The 19,759-nt window shown below is 53.4% G+C and overlaps 12 protein-coding genes across 12 annotated transcripts; 7 read left to right on the forward strand and 5 right to left on the reverse strand.

The window, feature by feature from the left end:
• BU26DRAFT_506069 (uncharacterized protein) lies at positions 1 to 1,964 on the forward strand (the record flags this gene model as incomplete). The annotated part of the gene is made up of 3 exons (XM_033826888.1): positions 1 to 1,011; positions 1,146 to 1,528; positions 1,679 to 1,964. 3 exons carry the CDS (start codon positions 1 to 3, stop codon positions 1,962 to 1,964), a joined length of 1,680 nt encoding a protein of 559 aa, XP_033683352.1.
• A 956-nt stretch (positions 1,965 to 2,920) lies between these two features.
• On the reverse strand, positions 2,921 to 4,422 carry BU26DRAFT_520046 (uncharacterized protein). Its single transcript, XM_033829212.1, has one exon. It carries the CDS (start codon positions 4,396 to 4,398, stop codon positions 3,100 to 3,102), a length of 1,299 nt encoding a protein of 432 aa, XP_033683353.1. The 5' UTR covers positions 4,399 to 4,422; the 3' UTR covers positions 2,921 to 3,099.
• An 800-nt stretch (positions 4,423 to 5,222) lies between these two features.
• BU26DRAFT_520047 (uncharacterized protein) lies at positions 5,223 to 6,236 on the forward strand. The gene has a single exon (XM_033829213.1). It carries the CDS (start codon positions 5,359 to 5,361, stop codon positions 6,055 to 6,057), a length of 699 nt encoding a protein of 232 aa, XP_033683354.1. The 5' UTR covers positions 5,223 to 5,358; the 3' UTR covers positions 6,058 to 6,236.
• Positions 6,237 to 6,387: 151 nt separating this feature from the next.
• Positions 6,388 to 7,389, forward strand: BU26DRAFT_506072 (uncharacterized protein; the record flags this gene model as incomplete). Its single annotated transcript, XM_033826889.1, has 1 exon — positions 6,388 to 7,389. The coding sequence occupies one exon, from the start codon at positions 6,388 to 6,390 to the stop codon at positions 7,387 to 7,389; it is 1,002 nt and encodes a 333-aa protein (XP_033683355.1).
• Positions 7,390 to 7,685: 296 nt separating this feature from the next.
• BU26DRAFT_332003 (uncharacterized protein) lies at positions 7,686 to 8,857 on the reverse strand. The gene is made up of 2 exons (XM_033822193.1): positions 8,007 to 8,857; positions 7,686 to 7,956 (listed from the first exon to the last, which is right to left on the reverse strand). The coding sequence occupies exon 1, from the start codon at positions 8,659 to 8,661 to the stop codon at positions 8,032 to 8,034; it is 630 nt and encodes a 209-aa protein (XP_033683356.1). The 5' UTR covers positions 8,662 to 8,857; the 3' UTR covers positions 7,686 to 7,956; positions 8,007 to 8,031.
• Positions 8,836 to 11,079, forward strand: BU26DRAFT_541044 (uncharacterized protein). Its single transcript, XM_033831579.1, has 2 exons — positions 8,836 to 8,946; positions 8,994 to 11,079. The coding sequence occupies exons 1-2, from the start codon at positions 8,904 to 8,906 to the stop codon at positions 10,916 to 10,918; spliced, it is 1,968 nt and encodes a 655-aa protein (XP_033683357.1). The 5' UTR covers positions 8,836 to 8,903; the 3' UTR covers positions 10,919 to 11,079.
• BU26DRAFT_520051 (uncharacterized protein) lies at positions 10,880 to 12,689 on the reverse strand. Its single transcript, XM_033829214.1, has one exon. It carries the CDS (start codon positions 12,480 to 12,482, stop codon positions 11,031 to 11,033), a length of 1,452 nt encoding a protein of 483 aa, XP_033683358.1. The 5' UTR covers positions 12,483 to 12,689; the 3' UTR covers positions 10,880 to 11,030.
• A 110-nt stretch (positions 12,690 to 12,799) lies between these two features.
• Positions 12,800 to 14,161, forward strand: BU26DRAFT_520052 (electron transfer flavo protein beta subunit). Its single transcript, XM_033829215.1, has 2 exons — positions 12,800 to 12,987; positions 13,130 to 14,161. The coding sequence occupies exons 1-2, from the start codon at positions 12,937 to 12,939 to the stop codon at positions 13,844 to 13,846; spliced, it is 768 nt and encodes a 255-aa protein (XP_033683359.1). The 5' UTR covers positions 12,800 to 12,936; the 3' UTR covers positions 13,847 to 14,161.
• Positions 13,898 to 16,435, reverse strand: BU26DRAFT_520053 (NADPH dependent diflavin oxidoreductase-like protein 1). The gene is made up of 5 exons (XM_033829216.1): positions 16,084 to 16,435; positions 15,848 to 16,023; positions 15,702 to 15,800; positions 14,318 to 15,548; positions 13,898 to 14,259 (listed from the first exon to the last, which is right to left on the reverse strand). Exons 1-5 carry the CDS (start codon positions 16,228 to 16,230, stop codon positions 14,023 to 14,025), a joined length of 1,890 nt encoding a protein of 629 aa, XP_033683360.1. The 5' UTR covers positions 16,231 to 16,435; the 3' UTR covers positions 13,898 to 14,022.
• A 449-nt stretch (positions 16,436 to 16,884) lies between these two features.
• Positions 16,885 to 18,564, forward strand: BU26DRAFT_332055 (RNA-binding domain-containing protein). Its single transcript, XM_033822194.1, has 4 exons — positions 16,885 to 17,233; positions 17,290 to 17,578; positions 17,635 to 17,895; positions 17,959 to 18,564. Exons 1-4 carry the CDS (start codon positions 17,028 to 17,030, stop codon positions 18,316 to 18,318), a joined length of 1,116 nt encoding a protein of 371 aa, XP_033683361.1. The 5' UTR covers positions 16,885 to 17,027; the 3' UTR covers positions 18,319 to 18,564.
• On the forward strand, positions 18,505 to 18,982 carry BU26DRAFT_332070 (uncharacterized protein). Its single transcript, XM_033822195.1, has one exon. It carries the CDS (start codon positions 18,691 to 18,693, stop codon positions 18,931 to 18,933), a length of 243 nt encoding a protein of 80 aa, XP_033683362.1. The 5' UTR covers positions 18,505 to 18,690; the 3' UTR covers positions 18,934 to 18,982.
• Positions 18,983 to 19,003: 21 nt separating this feature from the next.
• BU26DRAFT_458613 (ribosomal protein S17e) lies at positions 19,004 to 19,647 on the reverse strand (the record flags this gene model as incomplete). The annotated part of the gene is made up of 3 exons (XM_033824986.1): positions 19,004 to 19,124; positions 19,182 to 19,359; positions 19,478 to 19,647. The coding sequence occupies 3 exons, from the start codon at positions 19,645 to 19,647 to the stop codon at positions 19,032 to 19,034; spliced, it is 441 nt and encodes a 146-aa protein (XP_033683363.1). The 3' UTR covers positions 19,004 to 19,031.
• Positions 19,648 to 19,759: the final 112 nt, after the last annotated feature.

Raw genomic sequence — 19,759 nt, forward strand, 5'->3', positions numbered from 1 at the left:
ATGACGGATTATCTGAAGTCGAGCAACAGCGATCATTTCGTTACCAGGAATTCAACTACGAGCGGGGTGGGTTCACTTTTCTTCATTGACCACGTTCGATCCCTGCATTCACGGAAAGACCTCAACTTCGATCCATTCAGCATCGAATTCGTGGAAGCGGTACGGCCAAGAGAAGCTACCAATCCAAGGGACAAAATATACGCGGTGTGGGGCATGGCAAGAGACCGCTTTACGCCTGATTTTGAGGTCGTGTATGAGCCATCGGTCGAAGATGTCTACATCAATTTCGCCACGTACTGTCTCGTAACCCGCAGATCTCTTCGCATCCTTTCTTCGGTATCACCCACTCCACGCAAAATGCCATCTTGGGTGCCAGATTGGTCTATCTGTGGGTCGGAGCACCAGCCCCGAGTACTCAGAAAGTCATTTGTCTCTTGGAGGCAACGTTTCTCCGCTGGCGGTACCTACCTCCCGACGGTTAGGCTACTCAAGGAGCATATGCTCAGCATTCACGGCGCAAAGCTTTCCAGGATCCTTCTAAATGGGCCAACATCGTGCGGTCCTACAGCTCGAGAATCTACAGCTGACCAAGCGAGACTTGCACGAGTTCTGTCTACAATCTGGGACCTGGCAAAACTAGGCATTTCTGATCTCTATCCTTCCGGGGGTAGTCGCTTCGAAGCTTTCGTCACGACGTTATACAGCACTGGCAGCTCCATTTCAAACATCTCAAAGGGGTTCTATGAAGGGAAAGCCGAAGATCCCAATACCCGGCTGGGTGTTCTCTTCTTAATGAAGAACTACCTTGAAGCCATCACACGTAGCGAAGTTCAGACAGGAGTTGACTTCACAAGTCTGCCGCCTGATATTCGAGATTTCGATTCTTGGTCTTCGGAGGATTTCAGACGACAGCCCGGCCGGTTCTTTGCGCAGGATATGCTTCTAGCTACGTTGCGCCGATTCTTTGTAACTGAGAATGGGTATATGGGCCTTGCCCCTCCTCATGCAGAGGTTGGCGACATGATATGCGTTTTCTATGGCGGGCCAATGTTGTACATATTACGGGAGACGGGAAAAGACTCACATAAAACGCTTTTCCATCAACTTGGAGGGCGAAAGGAGGGAATTTCTGATGAGTCGTATAGACTTATTGGGGATTGCTATGTTCATGGACTGATGGGCGGAGAGAGCGCAGAGTGGGGAGTACCAGGGCAGCAGTTACGGATCGTATAATGCCGCAATACACCCATATGAGTCTCGGCGTCTACCACAGCGAAGGGCTCCGCAGTATTGCTTTTTGCGAAGTTCTTCCTGGCTTGGACGAGGAAGTCAAGCAGATAAGAAGGACGTATGGCGAACAAGGTTACATTGTGGAAGACGATGAGATCCCAATGTCCGACTCGGCTTCCTGGCTCCAACGCCGCCTAGCTCAATTCTTCAGACATACAGACGGTGAGACGCTCCTCATGGTTTTCTACACCGGGCATGCGGGCAGAGACCGCAGACTCAACAGTCCGATTTTAGCCAGGTAAGCTAGCCTTCCAATAATCTGTCTCACAAATAACGTGCATTGTTATGGCGGACAATAATGCCTCTTGAAGTTCAGATCTACTACTACACGGGTCGCCGACCAAATATGACGACAGAGTCAGTTGCTGCATTGGCTAACCGCATTTAGTCACAACAGTAAGGCCAAGCCGCCTTCTCTCATCCCCTGGACCAACATTCGTGGCCCTATCTGCAGCGCACTGAGTGGCGTTCTCATTGTCCTCGACTGCTGCCAGGCGGGAGGTGCCGATGCAGAGCACGATCTCAACTTCCAAGCCGATCGGACGCGCAGCTCCTTCACCAAGCACATCATTACAGCCTCAAAGTGGGACCGCAACGCAATTGCTGGACTGATACCAACTATCTGCCAATGTTTTTCCCATTGGGATAAGGATCGAGGACCTCTAACGACCTAGACCCTGTTTCGATGGGTGAAGCTCCAGATGGCGGAAGATAACAGGCGCTTATCTGTTTGGTGCCAGCCTCATCCGCAGCCTACTTTTGATCAGCTTCTCCCGCTTTATCCGTCTGAGCAAGCTATTGTATTTCCCACCAAGGCTACTCCTCAGCATTCACTTGAGTGGTCTCAGCTCCGCAGAATAGGGTGGTAGTGAGAGGGTTGCGCACCATGTCCGTTTTCAATTGCAATTTCCAGCTCTGTGGGTGGACGCCGTGTGCATCCATTCTGATTGATCCCGAATCAAACACCTGAGAGTCTTAAGGTTACTAGCTCAGATTTGTGAGGCGTTTAATTGTGTGTCTTTAGCGTGCTGGATTAGAATTTCCGCTTAGCTTTTTTAAAGTGGGCTTTCATCATTACATCGCTTCCTACCTTTACAACATGACCGTCTATCTTATTTCTACGAAACTGCGCAATGACCTGCTCTGTTATGCCTCTCAGTTTAAGGATCTTTAGTAGAGGATAATGGGAGGGGGGGAGGAGTGAGAGCAAATGCGGGTCTGATATGACCAAAGGAACCATCACTTTCTTTTCCTAAGTATTACTTCATGCATGATCCACAAGGCCTAGAGGTCCTTCCAGCCTTGAAATCCTGTTGAACTGCTTATCAGAGCCTTCTAGTCTGCGACGTAACTTGTTCAGGAGCTGACGTAGCCCCGAATCTCGTCATGAATTGTTTATTTTGTTTCTAATGCATCGAAAGTAGAGCAGATGCCACTCAAATGTAATATTTCGGCTTTTCTTTTTCAAAGGCCTTACCTAATAGTTAATTTAAGGATAGCTATACACCACGTACCAGCTTTGCAAGCCCTTTCTCGCTGCTCGTATTGAGAACCGTAGTCATTTACACCACCCGACGGAAAGGAATAAGAATCAAACTAGGTACGAGTGATTAAAATTAATATTTCTATAGAATCATGTCGTTATCTGCGATGTCAAGGCCCAGAGTCGTTTCCGGATCTACTTGTTTGAAGTCATATCCTTCTCCGTTGTCGAACGGTGGCTTAGAACACCGAGAACGGCGGCGTAAACCCTCCCAAACAGACTCCCAATATATGGGACCTTGAAGTTCTTCGCCGTTTGAACTTGATTCACGCTTCTATCCTCTTGCCACGAACATCAATCTTCTTGCCATCACGGACTCCCTGTGAATATGCCGAATAATCACTAACCCCGGAATATCGAGACCTAGAAGTGGAGAGCTTCACTCCACGATCTTTGAGATAGTCATCTGCGATTCTGCGGGCATTCGCGCGGAAGATGGTCAATTGCATGGGCGATGCCCAAAGTGTTTTGCAATCTGCCTCGCCGACCTCTTCTTGCTTGATAGTACTCGAGGAACTGGATGCCGCATCTTGATTCGGAAGCGCTTTAGTATCGTTGGCTGGAGGTTTTGGCGACGGAGGCGAGCTGACTCGTCCAATTGGCAGAGTGTCCCTTGGCTCAGGCTTGATTAGCCTCATGATTTCGACATCTAAATCGGCATTGGGGTCGACCTTGACTTCATTCTCTATGAAGTCGGCTGTAGTTTCGTCCCCACTGGCATCTTCATGGTCGTTGTTCTCGGTTTTTATGGTGCCATCGGTGTTCTCCTCATCCGGCTCTTTCTGGATACTCGGGACGAAGGTCAAGCGATCCAATTCAGCCTGTCTCTGTGCTTCTTCGTGTTCGACCCGTATGTGCAGAGATTCGCCCTCTGCTTCACGAGCCTGTTTCTCCTGAGCGCGTTTCTCATTCCTCGCCATGCGGTCAAGTTCTTCAGCAACCCCGATGCAGTAACTGCTTTTGCTCGCATTGCCTTTGTATGGTCTTGCCCATTCACTAATCAGGTTGTACGCCATCTCAAATCCCATGGCGGCAGCGACCGTGTTCTCAGCAATGCCGTAAAAGGTCCAATCCATGGAGGTAAAGTTCCGCGTTGAATAATACTTGCAGTCGAAGAAATTGGTCATTGCGAGGGCTAGTTCCTTTACGAAGCCCTGGTTGTTTACCGTGTTCCTCGACCCATCGGCGCGCTTGATCGACACTACGCTCTGTCCTGCATATTGTTGCTGCGTAGCTGGTGGCTCGTGAGCCAAGACCTCGGCCTGCGAGACGTTGTACTGGCCCATGAGCCGCGAGGCTAGATAGAAGGCCGCCTTGGCTTCGGGCTCGGGAGTGTTCTTGTGGTTCGCTCGTTGGAGGCATTTCTTGATGCGCTGCAAAATCGCATCGTCAATCCCGGCTGTAGACGAAGAGACTCTAATCGTGGCCGTGTCTGCGATTGTCTTGATCGAAGCCTTGTACAAAGCTGGAGTCAATCTTGGCTGGGCGCGCTGTTGCACTGATCTTTTGCGAGGTGGGCTGTGGGATTCTGCAGAGTCACCGTGTACGAATGTGAAATCTGGCATTGTCGCACAAATTTTGGAGTTGTGGAAGAGTACAGCAAAGTCGATATGCCAGAGGGGCCATTTATACGTGTTCATGCTCAAATGAAAATGGCACTGTGCAGCAGGAGGTATGCACGCCGCCTCGCGCCAGCGCTTCCGATAGGCTACATTCCCAAGAGCTGAGGTTGCCTAAGTCCTTGTCTTACGCACGGGACTTAAGCGACCCAGTCGCTTGTTCCTTGTTTGCTTCCAAGCGCATGTATTGACCGGGGCGCATCGTGTGTCTCGTCGCGTTTTGAAACATGGCTGAATACTGAAGTAGGTCGTTTCTTGTCTCATCTAGTTCACGAGGATCGATTCACTAGACGTAGTTCATTTTCCTAATCCGGTATGGTCAGAACTGGCCATTTTGTACGATGTACAAATCAATGAGCCTGGTACCTCGCTTCCCCACGACAATTCAAAGCCTTGCGAACCGCTTGTCGGAAGCACCTTGACCCATTCTCTGCTTGTGATTACGACGACATGCTAGGTCTACCGGTACTCCTCATTCGCGCTATCGCCGTCAGGGTCTCTCGCCGGATCTAACGTTTGCTTACGCAATTCTGAATTGCGATCCGTTGTTCTTACTGCTAGAATAAGTTAGCAACTATCTACTCATCCGGAGCAGATTCAGGGCAGCCTGCTTCGTTGTACGCAACCCTTTATCCCGTAGCCTATTAGTCGCGGCCAGGACCAATCAGAAAGTACACCAGATACGCGGCCTTAATATTTCCCCGCGTAACTAGAACCAAACAAAACTATATCTACTTAAAATCTCGCCCAGTCCTTGATCTCCTCTCTTGGCTGTCTATATTTGAGGTCACCGAGTCTGCCTCTCAGTCTCTCTTTGCGGAGCCTTCGTTTCATCCAGCCACTCTTTGCCAAATCACCACACTCCCATCATTAGACAACTGCACGGATCGTTCATCGGTACTCATAATGGCTCTGATATCGAACTTCTTCCTGGTTGCCCTCCTCGTGCTCTCCTCCTCATCTATGTTATACGCATGCGATCCAAACACCCTAAACACCACGACCGGCGAATACCCCATCACAGTCGAAGGCACAACCATCTTTGACGTCGCAGCAGCCACAGGCCGTGGCGTCTGCGACATCGCCCGCTTCAACATGATGGCCGACGTAGCCATCCCTCCCAATATCGGCCAAGTAATCGCCATTCCCCCTCAAACCTGCACACCGGACAACACGACCTGCATCCTACCCCGCCTCAACCCCACGCGAAACTGCATATTCGGCGGACCAAGGCTGTACTACACCGTTAAGGGCGACACCTACGAGCGCATTGCTTTGTACCGGCTCAACATCACCTTAGAGTCTTTGATGCCTGCGGCTGCTCCAGGGGAGGCGTCTACGGACGCCACGGCTCCTTTGCCAGTGGGGCAGTTCGTCAAGGTTCCGCAATGTTCTCCGTCCCAGTGCGTTATCCAGCCGGTTACCTTCGAGTATGGCGTTTACAAGGATCTGGCGGAGAAGTATGGATCGACTGTTGGGCAGATTATGATGCTGAGTCCAACCTATAATTATAGCGAGGCATTGGTGTTGAACAGGACCAGGCCCTCGATTGATGTTGCTATCAACTGTACCGCTTTGTCGAACAATCTCACGGTTCTGGCCTAAGGACCGGGATTGGAAGGGGTGAAGGTGGCATCCGTGTCTTGTATCAGGCTTTCGATAACGTCGGACGAGACGCGATGTGTGCATGGAGGAACGGTACCACTCCCTATCTCGCGGGGTTGAGTTTCGACCTAACATATAGGTGTTTTCCAGTAAATATGAAACCTGTAATTACATAAGCGCACCTTTCCATTTAAGGACTAGCTCAATAAGCCCAACTTGAATCCATATTCCAAGCCGGGCAGACGTGGCGCGAGTTTATACAAGTTTACTTCACCGAATCCCTTTCCTACAGATATAGTTCAGGTGAATACCGTCCCCTTTCAAAGAGAAATGTACCTACCGACCGAACTGCACGACGAGATCCTGCAGCATCTCGGGAAAGCGGATCTTCCAGCCTACCGCCTTATCTGCCGGGACTTCGCCAGTCATGGAGCTAGGCCACTCTTCCAACGCATTCGCTTCAAGACATCGCTGCCTGAGTTCAAAAGGCTGGCCAGAATTTCCACCCGTCCTCACTTGGGCTCTTGCGTTAAGTTGCTGGTATGGGACACCAATTACTGCGGCTACGAGGCCGAAAGTCTTTGCGAAGGACTCAAAACACGCGAATTGGACTGGCTGCTCAAAGGCACTTCCGCTTCTCAAGCCTGTACATCGCAGACAGACGAACAAACGCTGGACGATGGGAAACAACCGTCAATCGGCTCGCTCGGCCTCTTCCTCTTCCAGGCGATCTTTTCCGGGCTCCCCAATCTCTGTAAACTGTACGTCCTAGCCGCTGATTTCCCCGCACAGGAGTATCCGCAATGGAGGACGGGACACAGTTCCGAGGTGGAAGCCTCCAACCAAGATTGGTATGCTACTCGCGAGGGGTACGAGAAGCTATCGAGCTCGCGCAGCAAGCGAATTGTGAAGAGTGACGGAAGTTACGAAGTACAGATAGCGCTGCTAGCGGCTCGTCTAGCCGGATGTTCCATGTTAGAACTCCGTGGGGGATATCTGAACTGGCGCCCGTTTCTGCAGGCATATATCTGGCCACCGATGGAACCCTTCGCTCATCTGACGAGCCTTCGTCTAGTCCTCAGCTTGCCATCGGCGCAACTGGCGCACAGAGTCCTGCCCGGGGAAATCTCCCACACTCCATCCAGAGGGGCCATGATTTCCCTCAGGAATGCCCTCCACAGCGCGACGGGCTTACACGCGCTCGAACTCCAGCTCGATCCGCAGATCTGGTGGCAGGCGACAGACTTCCAACGCCCGGGCTTGGTACTGCAAGACATTGTCGCTTCGACGCAGCAATTCCCCTTCCTGAAGGAACTCACTCTCCACCGCTGAAATACATCGGAAGGATTCCTTCGGGGCTTTCTGACCGCTCATGCCCCCACACTCAAGACGCTGAGTATGAAAGATATAAGATTGGACCCTCGAGGGTCCTGGCTCCAAATCTTTCCAGATCTCCGGCAATGCCTGGATCTTGAAAGCGTGTGGTTGAATGGAAGAGTCTATGGCGCCGTTGACTATTTCGCCGATTGGTGGTATCTGGACAGTCCAAGAGGCAGGGAGCTAGAGAAGTATGTCTTACGCCAGGGGACGCCGGTTCTTCCGTTGAATGAGGCGAACAAATGGACAGGATGATGTACGCTTTAACGAAACGTCTATACCCGCTGTGTGGGCATAGTTGTACAGGAGGGAATCCATGCTGAGAATTACAGAGTGGACGAAGTGGGGGGCCAGGGAGACGCTGGACCGGATGGATAGGAGGACAGTTTAGGAAAATACAGTCCTGCAAGTGCTCGCGATGGTAGTGTCGGCGTAAGCGGGATCTTCGGAGATATCTAGACCTTCATAGAGTTGGATTTCTTCGATTAGTATCTTATCTAAGAGCGACATAATATCTATCTGCTGAAAAATTAGTCCACTTTAGCAATGCGACAAAACTTAGCAAGTTTTACCTTTGCTCATGTGGACGTATTGCGTTTAGAGACTGTCCTCCGGGCGATCCAAGTGGCACATGGCCAGAATCAGTCGCTCGGGCTCCTCTCCAAAGTTCGTATCGCCGATATACCCCAGCTTTCCGAGCCCAACACGTGCATATGCCGCATAAGCAGTCATAGTAGCTCCACTCGACCCAGCATATACCGTCTGCGCCGCAGGCACTCTGCCAAGAAAAACGGCATTTGCGTGGAATACTGGAAAGAGACTGGCGGTCCTGATCATCGATTCGTCCGTGGCCATCAGTCGAACTTGGTGTGTCGTTGACTCGGCCACCCGCCATCGCAGATCAAAGTACTCTTTGAATCTGGCATCTAGCGTCTCGGACTCGATGGCTACCGCAAATAGACCCATTAACACTGTAGTGCAGCCATGCCTCGTGTGATCGGCAACTGCTTCGAGCAGGCGTCGATGCTTGTCTGTGTCTTCTGCGATCACTGGGTCTGCGATCAGTATTACGTTTGGCCATCCGGAAAGGATATAGTTGAGAGCATCCTGTACGATGGTGGACTCGTGGATAGCTGCCCTGGAGAGGAGCTTTGGGAGAAGGTGCTCGTAGAGCTGTCGGGACGAGAAGGAGAACTCCTCAAAAGAAATAACAAGCACGTTGGGCATCGTGGGAATTAGCGACTCTTAGAGTGTAGAAGCACTCGGCTACTTCCTAGGAAAAATGTGTTTTCCGGTGAATGTCGCGTTGAGGTTAGCTTCGAGTAAGCACTTTAGGGGCTTGGCGTGTGGCTGACTCGTGAAAGGGACGTTTGTTGACTCCCCACCAAACCATCGCGGGCGCCTACGAATGCGAATCTTCCTCGCGTCGTCCCTGCACATTCCGCAACCACATCCTTGAGCAACCCAAGATGGCGCAGAAAGGAGACCATCTGCTGCAACGACCGCTATATGGTGAGTACGGCGCTTGTTGCCTGCGTTCAGCTTGCTAACTTGCACAGTATTCGATCTTCCGGAGGAGTTACTGTCCACGATAACACTCAAGAACCAATCCGAACGGACAGTTCAAGAACCCCCACCAAGAATACCTACACCCGGAAGCGAACCTCCCGAAACGCCAGAATCCGAAGATGGTGCTCCTGCGAAAGCGACTTCCTGCAACCTCTGCGGGCTGAGCTTCACCTCAGTGGTAGAACAACGAAACCATGTCCGGTCCGACCTCCACGGATACAACTTGAAGCAAAAGATAAAGGGCCTCAAGCCAGTAGGGGAAGCAGACTTCGAGAAGCTCATTGGGGAACTAGACGAGAGTATTTCAGGCTCCGAGTCCTCTGAGTCGGATGAAGATGACGAGGAAGAGGCGGCAAACAAGCCGAAGGAGTCCACATTAAGTGCGTTGCTGAAGAAGCAGGCGAAAATATCGAACCCAGATTTTGACGAGTTCGCGTCGAAGAAGAAACAACGCGGATCGGGGAAGCCCCCACTGTTCTGGTTCACCTCGCCCTCGTTGCCGGAAAATATGTCGCTGGGGTTATATCGCGCAATATTTTCGGATGCTGAGCAAGAGGAAGGAGAGCATATTGTGGACACACTCCGACATAAGCAGCTTCCCCCAACCCAGCCTCCGAAGGTCAAGTCGGAAGGGGGCGTGCCGCTACCAGGTGCAAACATCGGGCCACACTACTTTCTCTGCATGATCGGTGGCGGGCATTTCGCCGCTATGATTGTGGCGCTGGCACCAAAAATGGGCAAGAAGCATACGGGAGCGGATGAGCGCTCGGCAACCGTCATCGCACACAAAACTTTCCATAGGTACACGACTCGACGGAAACAGGGTGGCTCCCAGTCAGCGAACGATTCTGCAAAGGGCGCTGCGCATTCGGCTGGTTCATCACTACGCCGATATAATGAAGCTGCGCTTACGAATGAGGTACGCGAGCTGCTTCAGAGCTGGAAGACCATGATTGATACCGCCGATCTGCTCTTCATTCGTGCTACAGGGAGTACGAACCGGCGCACCTTGTTTGGACCCTATGAGGGCCAAGTGCTTCGGAACAATGATCCGCGAAATCGGGGCTTTCCGTTCAGCACACGGCGAGCAACACAAAAGGAGCTTATGCGGGCTTTTGTCGAGCTCACCCGGGTGAAGCAAAGCACTATCGACGAAGCTGCTCTGGTCGCTCTGAATGCGCCTCAACCAGACAGCAAGCCCGAAACACCAGCCCCGCCCAAGTCACCGAAGCCTCCGAAACTGTCGAAAGAAGATGAGACGGCTGCTCTTCATACTTCCCAAATTACCTCCATCATCAAGCGATCCAAGGTCCCTGCGCTCCTCAACTATCTCAAGACGAACGACATTCCACCCAAATTCGCGTTCGTGCCGCCGAATTATCACACTCCAACACCACTGCATCTCGCAGCCTCTCTAAACTCTGGACCTATAGTCGCCGCACTCCTAACAAAAGCCGGGGCAGACCCAACAATGATGAACGACGACGCCCGCACACCATTCAGCCTCGCCGGCGACCGCGCAACTCGCGATGCCTTCCGCGTCGCACGCTCCGAGCTCGGCGAATCCGCCTGGGACTGGGACAAAGCAGGCGTACCTTCCGCTCTCTCAAAGGCTGACTTAGAGAAGCGAGAAGCGCGCGAGAAGTCCGAGAAGGCTGCTGAAGACAAAGCGGAGGCGGAGAGGAGAAAAGCGGAGACAGAACGGCTAAGGAAGGAGAGTGAGGCTGAGGAAGCGAAGAGGAGGGAGAAGAGGGTCGGCAAAGGGAAGACATTGGGTGTGCTGCCGGAAAAGACCGCTGCCGATAAGAGAGAGGAGGAAATGAGGGGGTTGACGCCGGAGGCTAGGGCGAGGATGGAGAGGGAGAGGAGGGCTAGGGCGGCTGAGGAGCGGATGAGGAGATTGCAGGGGAATTGATTGATTCTTGTCTGAGGTCGAGTTGTCACATGGCTGGCCCAATAAACACTAGATCGCTATAAAGCTAGACGTGTGGAAAAGTGGATGATTGACATGCGATCTATCTTATCAATCATGAGCTGAGCCGCCTCGCGATGCCCTCCGGTACTTCAACGAGCAGCCAACCCAGTTCAGCGTCCTCAAGATAACTTATGTCGTCTTTAGTTTCTTCAATCACAGCCGCCATGCTGTCAAATTGGACGCTGGCTTCCGCAAACACGCTCTTGATTCGGTGCACATCCGGCGGGAAAGTTCCGTGCCAGGGATGCCAATCAACAACAGCGACATTCATCAGATTAGGCAGCTCGCCTTCCTTCGCACGCTTTGCTATGAGGTATAGCGCCCTCTCGAATATGTCGACGCTGCTGATTTGTCCTGGCCAGAACGAAGTGGACTCGCGTGAAACTATGCGCAGAGACTCTAAGGACGCGGGGATGGAGTTTACGAATTGTGAGATCTCCTCGGGGGGGATGGCGTAGCACGGGACTTGTGCGACATGGAGAGTGCGCAGGTTCTCGAAAGGCTCCCTGCTGAGGACTCTAGTGAGGTTTTCCAGGAGCATAAACGCGTCTTCGAGTCGCAGGTACTCCAGTGAATGCTTGTGGGGGTCCAAGTGGGTGGATAGCGACATGTAACGGTGACTGCTCCATTTGCCGGCCATGTAAGCATCGCGAAAGAAGGGGCCGTGCATCACATGGGGTTTTTGCTCGTAAACGAAGGACTTGAGGCCCTGGAAAGCGCGCAGTAGCCATTTTAAATCTGACATTCTGAGAAAAGAGGCGAGGAGATGGAGATGCTCGATAGGCGAGCTGTTCTTTTCGGTAATTTCGCGGAATCTTTCGCCAGGCGCCTCCCATTCGAAAGATTGACCGGGCTTCTGACGCATAGTGATGATTTGAGTGAGATGAAGCTGGCGCATCGAAGGAAGAGTGAGGAGCGGTGCGATATTCTCTATCCTCATGGGACCGTGGATGAAGGCTGATTTGAGGTGGCCAAACCGGTGCGGATCTTGGAGGATGGGTCTGAACCAGTACACATGGCCATCCCATCGAAACGTCTCGCTAACGATCAGATGGTCCAGATTCGGGGTGAACATGAGGACCGCGTCTAGCACTTGTTGAGCAGCCTCGTCCTTGATAGACGGTAGCACTTTCACTAGGTCCTCCGCACACGGCGTTCCCAGCTCCCGTAGTTTCCTGATGGTGGGCGTTCGGTCTAATTGGTAACTTTGGCGTTTGTACGGCAGGGTAATTGAGTTGTCGACGGTGTGATCCCAATGGATGGCCTTGACATGAGCAGCCAAAGCCGGCGTTGTCGATATCGAGTGCAGGAAGTTGAATGGGTGTCCATGATAGAAGGAGTAGATCGAATAGAGGTAAGGGGTAGCGAGGTGATGCAATCGGCGGCTTACTCGACTGAGACCGCAGAGTCCGCGCGCTACGTGCTCATCTGGCGTTCTCAGTCCAACAAGGTGGTCGAGAATCTCCACCACCAGTTCGTCTGGCAGCATTTCCAACCTTGACATGTCTTCGAGAGCGTCGCGGTAGGCAGTGGGCTCAGGTGGTCTTGCGGCCTTTTTGGAGTCCTATATCGTCTCTATTTTGGTTGGTGGGGACTAATCCGAGGAGTCACAGTGAAGTATGACGGCTAAAACGGGTCTAGGTCCCTTTCCTCTCGCTTATGGTCGAAGATGAAATTACATAGGGAATCAATATCTCACACGACGAGTATGTGAGAGCGTAGGAGAGGAGAAGCCAGCACCAAACCGAAAGCAGAGAAGCGGGGTGGATGTATTATGTAATCATCGCTAAAGTAACCGGAAAACAACGGCAGGCCAAAGCTTCCTCGGCTCACGCATCTGATCCTGGACGTCAAGCTCCGATCCGGCCGCCATCCCACGCTTGCTCCTCCGCTCCAATTCCTCCGATTCTTCTCCTCCACACTCAGTAGGGCAGCGTAGGCGGAGCAAGAGTTTCGCGATGTCTGGTTTGAGGATATTAGTGCCCATCAAGCGGGTCATTGACTATGCGGTACTGCACTCCCACCATCCTGTTTAGCACTCCATTGTAGCCTTCAAAGCCCCATCACTCCGGCCAAATGGCAACAATCCACAATGGAATCTCCACCACACAATTTCCTCATATATAGCCAGCTAACGCGAACCCACCATAGGTCAAGCCCCGCGTCAACCGCGCCCAAACGGCCGTCGAAACCGCAAATGTCAAACACTCGATGAACCCCTTCGACGAGCTCTCCATCGAAGAAGCCGTCCGCCTCCGCGAGCGCAAAGTCCCCGTCTCCGAAATCGTCGCCTTCTCCGCCGGCCCCCCCAAATCGCAAGACATCCTGCGCACCGCCATGGCCATGGGCGCCGACCGCGGCATCCACGTTGTCGTCGAGGACAAGGACCCGCAATTAGAGCCGCTGGGCGTGGCGAAGCTGCTGAAGAAAGTCGTGGACGAGCAGAAGAGCAATCTGGTGATACTGGGGAAGCAGAGTATCGATGACGACGCGGCACAGACAGGGCAGATGCTGGCGGGGCTGCTGAACTGGCCGCAAGCCACGCAAGCGAGTAAGGTGCAGGTTGAGGGTGAGACGGTGACTGTGACGAAGGAGGTAGATGGCGGTGTTGAGACGGTCAGGGCGAAGCTGCCCATGATTATTACGACGGATTTGCGGTTGAATGAGCCGCGGTATGCGAGCCTGCCGAATATTATGAAGGCGAAGAAGAAGCCACTCGAGAAGAAGACGTTGAAGGACTATGAGCTAGATGCGGCGCCAAGGTTAAAGACGATTAAGGTGACGGAACCGCCTCCACGGAAGGGTGGCGTCAAGGTTGAGGATGTGGATGGCATGATTAGCAAGTTGAAGGAGCTGGGTGCTTTGTAAGAGGGTACAAGAGGAGGCCAGGTGCGACTTGTATATATGTACTGGCTTGGGATAGATTTTGAAAGAGCAATACATGATTGCAAAAAGTAGATTGGATGCCAGCTACGCAGCGTGGTTCTGTGCACCATCACCAGTGGTATTTTTCCTGCGACACAGGAGAATTCCGGGTGCCGCATCTACCACGTCTCCTGCTTATACCTCCCGGTCTTCTCCATATCCACCAAGTACGCCTCGGCGTCTTCTCGACTCAAGCTCCCATGCGTCTGGAACGCTTCAATCAAGGCCTCGCGCACAGCTTGCGGCATCTTACCCGAGGAGCCACAGATATATACGATGCCTCCTCTCTTGGCAAGCGCATCGTAGACGGATACACTTTGCTGGCGGACGAGATCCTGGACATAGACTTTCTGCCTCTGCAGTGAAATACGGTCAGGGGAAGATATTCGGAAGGAGCACGTGGGTGGGACTCACCTGGTCTCTGGAGAAAGCGGCGAGGACGTCGAGGGGTACGCCCTCCTTCTTTAGCTGTTCCCACTCATCTTTAAAGAAGTAGTCTGAATGCGCGTTGCGGCAGCCGAAGAAGAGGATGTCTTTTGCGCACGCCTCGTTTGTGCTGGTACTCTGGTCTTCTTCACGCCAGTACTTCCGCTGATAAATGAGCGCCCGCATTGGCGCGACGCCCGTTCCAGGCCCGACCATGACGACCGGTTTCGCAGTCTCTGCCTTCGTAACGCCCAGACCTCCTTTTGCAAGCGTAACCGTGATATCCTGACCTGGTTTGAGCAATGCAACGTAGCGTGTACACACGCCCTGCCTAATCCTCTTAATCACCGTCTTATACTTCACAATCGCAATCAGCAGCTCCACCTTCGTCCCGTCCTCTTCCGGCCTCATCGCACTCGCAATGCTAAACTGGCGCCCGCGAATGGTAGGGATGACGCTGCATACGCGCTGCCAAGGTATTTTGACAGTCTCGAATTCCTGAAGTACCTCGAGGATGCTGCGGCGTGGGCGTGTCGTGTAGTCGTACAGTTCGTCGATGTACTCTGGGTTTGTGAATTCGAGGAGGCGGTCGCGCTGGAAGGGATCAGTGGTGAAGTGCGCGAGATGGGCGAAGAAGGAGCGGCGGGGGATGGACATAATGTCGAGATGGTTCGTCAAGAGCGTTCGAAGGGTTATGGTAGAACTCGGGGACATGGAGGTGATAGGGAGGCGCGAGGGCGGAGAGGTGCTCGGGAAGGAAGGAACGAAGTGGAGCGGGATATCAGCGATAGAGGTCCAGTTCATAAGCGCGAGGAATTGGATGACGTCCGAGGGAAAGTTTTTCGGATAGATGGTTAGGACGTCGCCAGGGTTGTAGGGGTGTGTGCCAGCGAGCTTGAGGGTGAGATGTCGGACATCTTGCCAGTGCGACGTTGGAGTGATCCTTTGATTGGAGACGACTTTCGCGACGAGACCGCCCGGTATGTCCAGGAGGTCGTTGGGTGCAACATCCGGTATCTCCTCATTTACAGTCGAAGAAGGGAAGGCGTTTTGATTGATGTCTTGATGCGGTGGTTGGGCTTCATCCGCAAAGTCAAGCAGCCACTTCGGATCTAGCAGAACATCATCCGGTATCGGCTCGAGGCTGTCGGGTAGTGGATATTCTTGGAGAAGGCGTTGACGGAGGTTTGTTGACCACGGAAGGAAAGAGCCATCGATGCTATATAGCGAACATAAAGTCAGAGGAAATTCACAAGCAGAATTAGAAAAGCTGGCGAAGGAACAGTAGTAACGTGAGAGGGAGCATTGAGGTAGCAGACAAACGAGAGATCACGGCAGGGAGAACAAGTGTTTGAAGAACTCAGGGACGTACCCCTCTGGGTGCTGCTCGTCAGATTCTCCTCGATCGCATATCGGCTGTGCCCCAAGCTGGATGAGGCGGTTATAGAGCTTCCGATGCGCCCAGTTGAACCTTTACTTGGGTCAGACAGGGCTTCGATAAGTAGAGGGCAGACTTACTTTGGATATGAAGTATCCCCGAGCCCGAAGGAGGCAAACTTCACCTGTTGCAGACATCCCGGCCGAAGACGGGCGCTACGGAGTGCTTTCCAGAAAGTCTGGCTGTTGGCAGGCAAATCCCCTTGACCGGTCGTAGATATGGCAATCAGGACGACCGAGTTCCGCACTAGCTGCTTCTGGGAGAGAAGTTAGCAGTGTAGCCTGCAAGAGCAGTATGCATTCTGTGCCTGACATACGAGACTGATAGCATTCAGCTCGGCAACTTCTGTGTCGAAACGCAGCCGTTCTGCGATCTTTCCTAGCTCTTCCGCGACGTCCTGGGCATTTCCTGTTTCGGAACCATACAGGACAAGGGCTCGCCGCGCCTGCAGCGTGCTTGTCATCGCCGGTGTTTGTGTCTGAGCAGAATGGAGGTACAATCACCATACAAACGTGCTAGTCTAGTCTACCTAGGTAAGAGAAGGCCTCACGCCACAGCACGTCCGAAAATCGGCGCGCTCGTTGGGCATGGTATACCAGCGCGCTGACTGTTCTCCATCGTCGAGGCTCTCTAGCGGCTCGGAACGCGCCAGCCAGAGTGTAGCGGCGTCGTCATTGCCGTGGAAGCGTGCAGTGGCGCCAGGGCAGATCTGTGGCGTCGCTTATATAATCTCGTCAACCCCTTTCGGGTAGCCAGGGTGAAGGCCCCAGGCGCGCAAAGTGAGGCTCAGTGCTTCTGCCGTCGCCGGGGTGTCTGTAGATACAGTGTCACGCCGCTCCCCCTTTCTGCGGCTGCTGCCTGCCAGAGTAATTTCACCGTCCAGGGCGCCCTTTCTTGCCCGCGAAAAACCCGCTTGCCCTTCCCGATGCGGCCTAGTGCGGAAGGCCCGCGCGGGCGGTCCTCAAAATATTTGAAGCTTCAGCGCCTGCTCCTTTTCTCCCCCAAGACAATCTCAAGCAGACCACCAGCACTCATCAACTCAACGCTCCTCTCTCACGTCCCGGGCTCGTAGCTACCCATCCACACCCCCCTCGTCAATTTAGTTCCACCTTCCCGGCGGTTCGACAATCTCCATCACCTCAAGCAACCAACTGTTCACGGTCGACCTTTAATTTAGGTTTACCAGGACTCCAAAGTTTCCTCAACTTTACTGCACGGTTCGATACTTTCGTGTCATCAATCTCCAAAACTTCAACAAAAATGTCCGCCGCTGTCGACAGTGTTACCGCCCAGATGGCCACTACCTCCCTCGACAACACCACCGAGACCACCGGTGCTCAGCCTGCGGCAGCCGAGAACGAGGCTGTCCTTGCCAGCGCCGCCGAGGGTAGGCGACTCTATATCGGGAACCTCGCGTACGCGACCACCGAGGGGGAGTTGAAGGACTTCTTCAAGGACTACCTTGTGTAAGTGTCGGCTTTCTGCGTGCCTGCGTCGTTCACGGCTAACATCTATCCCACAGCGAGTCCGTCACCATTCCCACCAACCCGCGCACCTCTCGCCCAGTCGGATATGCCTTCGTTGCGCTCTCGACGCCTACCGAGGCTGAGCGCGCCATCGCCGAGCTGAACGGAAAGGCTATTCTCGAGCGCAAGGTCTCGATCCAGCTTGCCCGCACTCCGGAGGCTCACGCTGAGGGCTCTGGTAGCGGCGCGGAGGGTGCTAGCGGTACTGAGCACCGTCGCCGTGCTTCCACCCGGGGACGTGGCCGCGGTCGTGGCCGTGGCGGTCGTGCTGGACGTGGTGGTCGCGTAAGTCTTGAATGCATACATCCGATAAAGGTCGCTCGCTGACAGTGGTGCGCCAGAAGGCCGACGGTGCCGAGGGTGCCGAACAAGTTGAATTCGTCGACGCTGCCCCTGCCGACAGCGCTCCAACAAATGTACCGGGCCAAGTCATTCCACTCACCGAGACGACGAACGAAGCGCTTACAGCTGACAAGGGCACCGACGCCAAGAAGCCTGCTCCTCCCCGTGAGCGCAAGCAGCGTGGTCCACCTGAGGACGGTGTCCCCTCCAAGACTAAGGTCATGGTTGCCAACCTGCCCTATGACTTGAAGGAAGACAAGGTATGTGAAGGCTGCATTGCTCTTGAAGTGCTGTGTGATGGGATTTGCTAACATCTGACGCAGCTCATGGAGATCTTCAAAGACTACTCGCCCGTCAACGCTAAGATCGCCCTTCGCCCCATTCCTCGCTTCATGGTCAAGAAGCTCCAGGCCCGCGGCGAGCCTCGCAAGGGCCGTGGTTTCGGCTTCGTCACGCTCGGCTCCGAGGAGCTCCAGCAGAAGGCCTGTGCCGAAATGAACGGAAAGGAGATCGAGGGTCGTGAGATCGCTGTTAAGGTCGCGATCGACTCCCCCGGCAAGGAGGATGACCACCCCGATGCTCCCGCAGAGGGCGAGGAAGCCACCACCACCGCCGCTGTTCCGGCTGAGGGCGCTACTACCACCACCACCGAGACCCCGGCTGCTGAGCCCGCTGCGGCCTAAGGGCGTTCAGCACCTCGGAGGCATGCTGGCGGAATCGTGCAGGGTCCATGGCCTTAGTTCTAGGACCTGGTTGTACTTTGCCGTTTGTGTGTATGGGAAGGACGTTTTCGGAGTTGCCTATCCATTTATCTTATGCTAGACATCTAGGCACTGGTTTACTTTTAGTCGAGTTACAGGGTCGGAAAAGTGAATCGGAGTCTTTATCGGCTAGGTCTGGGTAGGGCCGGTTTATCGGGAAAGTTTGTCTTATCTCTTGGAACATTTTTCTGATAATCTACGCCTTAGTCTAGCATTTTGATCAATGTCAGGGCAGTAAGGTGCTACGCTTCTTGGTCTCTTGCAGGTGTTTTCTTGGTCCCCCCTATTGGATGCATGACTGGTATTAGGTATGTACTAGTAGAACGATGCTTCGTGGCTAGAGTGATGTCACAGGTCTGTAGAAGATCGGGAAAGGTTCTGTGCTTTCTAACCATTCTTTCATTCATGGCCAGTCTAAAGCTTCACCGAACTAGGCCGCCATGTGGGTATCTTGAATTTTGTCATTTGCTGGGTATATTGGACAGTAATCACCAGGCCTTGTCCCATGAGATTATGAACGCCATTGCCCTGCCATGAATGCATAACCGTGAGCCTTATAAGCCAAAGCATTGCCCTTGGGCTATTTGACCCCCACCTCATCCGGATGCCATCATCAGCCCATTGTATCCACCCATCTACTGACCCGGTCTCCGGTCGCCAAAGCGGCGAGGACGCTCGACGACTTGCTGCGCGGACACGGCAACGACATTGACAGGAATGGAATCGAACTGCCCCGATATCAGCATACATACATTCCGGGCGGAGAAGTAGGCAGGAAGACGTACGCCAATGCTCTTGAGCAGGTCCTTAGTCTCCTGGTCCACATCCAGCTGGCCAGTCTCGCTGTTCTGGCTGAAATCCAGCGCGGAAATCTCAGGGACGTATTGATCCTTGCGCTCACGCTCTTCTTCCTGCAGCTTGAACGAGATGCCGCGCACGGGGCCGCGCTGGATACGCTTCATCCTGTTCCGGTGTATCAGCCTGTTGTCTCATCCTCAATCTAACACCTCTTCTCTCCCCCTTTCACGTCTTTCCTGGAAATTGTGGTGTAGGTACTAGACTGGGTATTTGGGAGCCGTACAGATGCGTGGTGTATCCGGCGATCTTGTTGCGCAGGCGCTTCGACGAGATGATGGCTACTTCATCGCAGATGCGCTTGTTGGTCTCGAAGTCAAGGGAGAGCTTCGGGTAGTAGCGCTCGATGATCACCTTGGAGGACTTCTTGACGGTTTTCGTGCGCACGCGGCCCATGGTGGCGTTTTGGTTGTGCGGTCGGGGTGTGGGAACGTCGAAGTGGGAATGTGGGATTAGCGGTTGTGCTGGGAGGGGTCGCTTGTTTAGCTGTTTGGGGTTAGCGCAAGAG

This window comes from Trematosphaeria pertusa (assembly GCF_010094035.1).
Source record: "Trematosphaeria pertusa strain CBS 122368 unplaced genomic scaffold BU26scaffold_8, whole genome shotgun sequence".
In the NCBI taxonomy this organism is placed as follows: Eukaryota; Fungi; Ascomycota; class Dothideomycetes; order Pleosporales; family Trematosphaeriaceae; genus Trematosphaeria; species Trematosphaeria pertusa.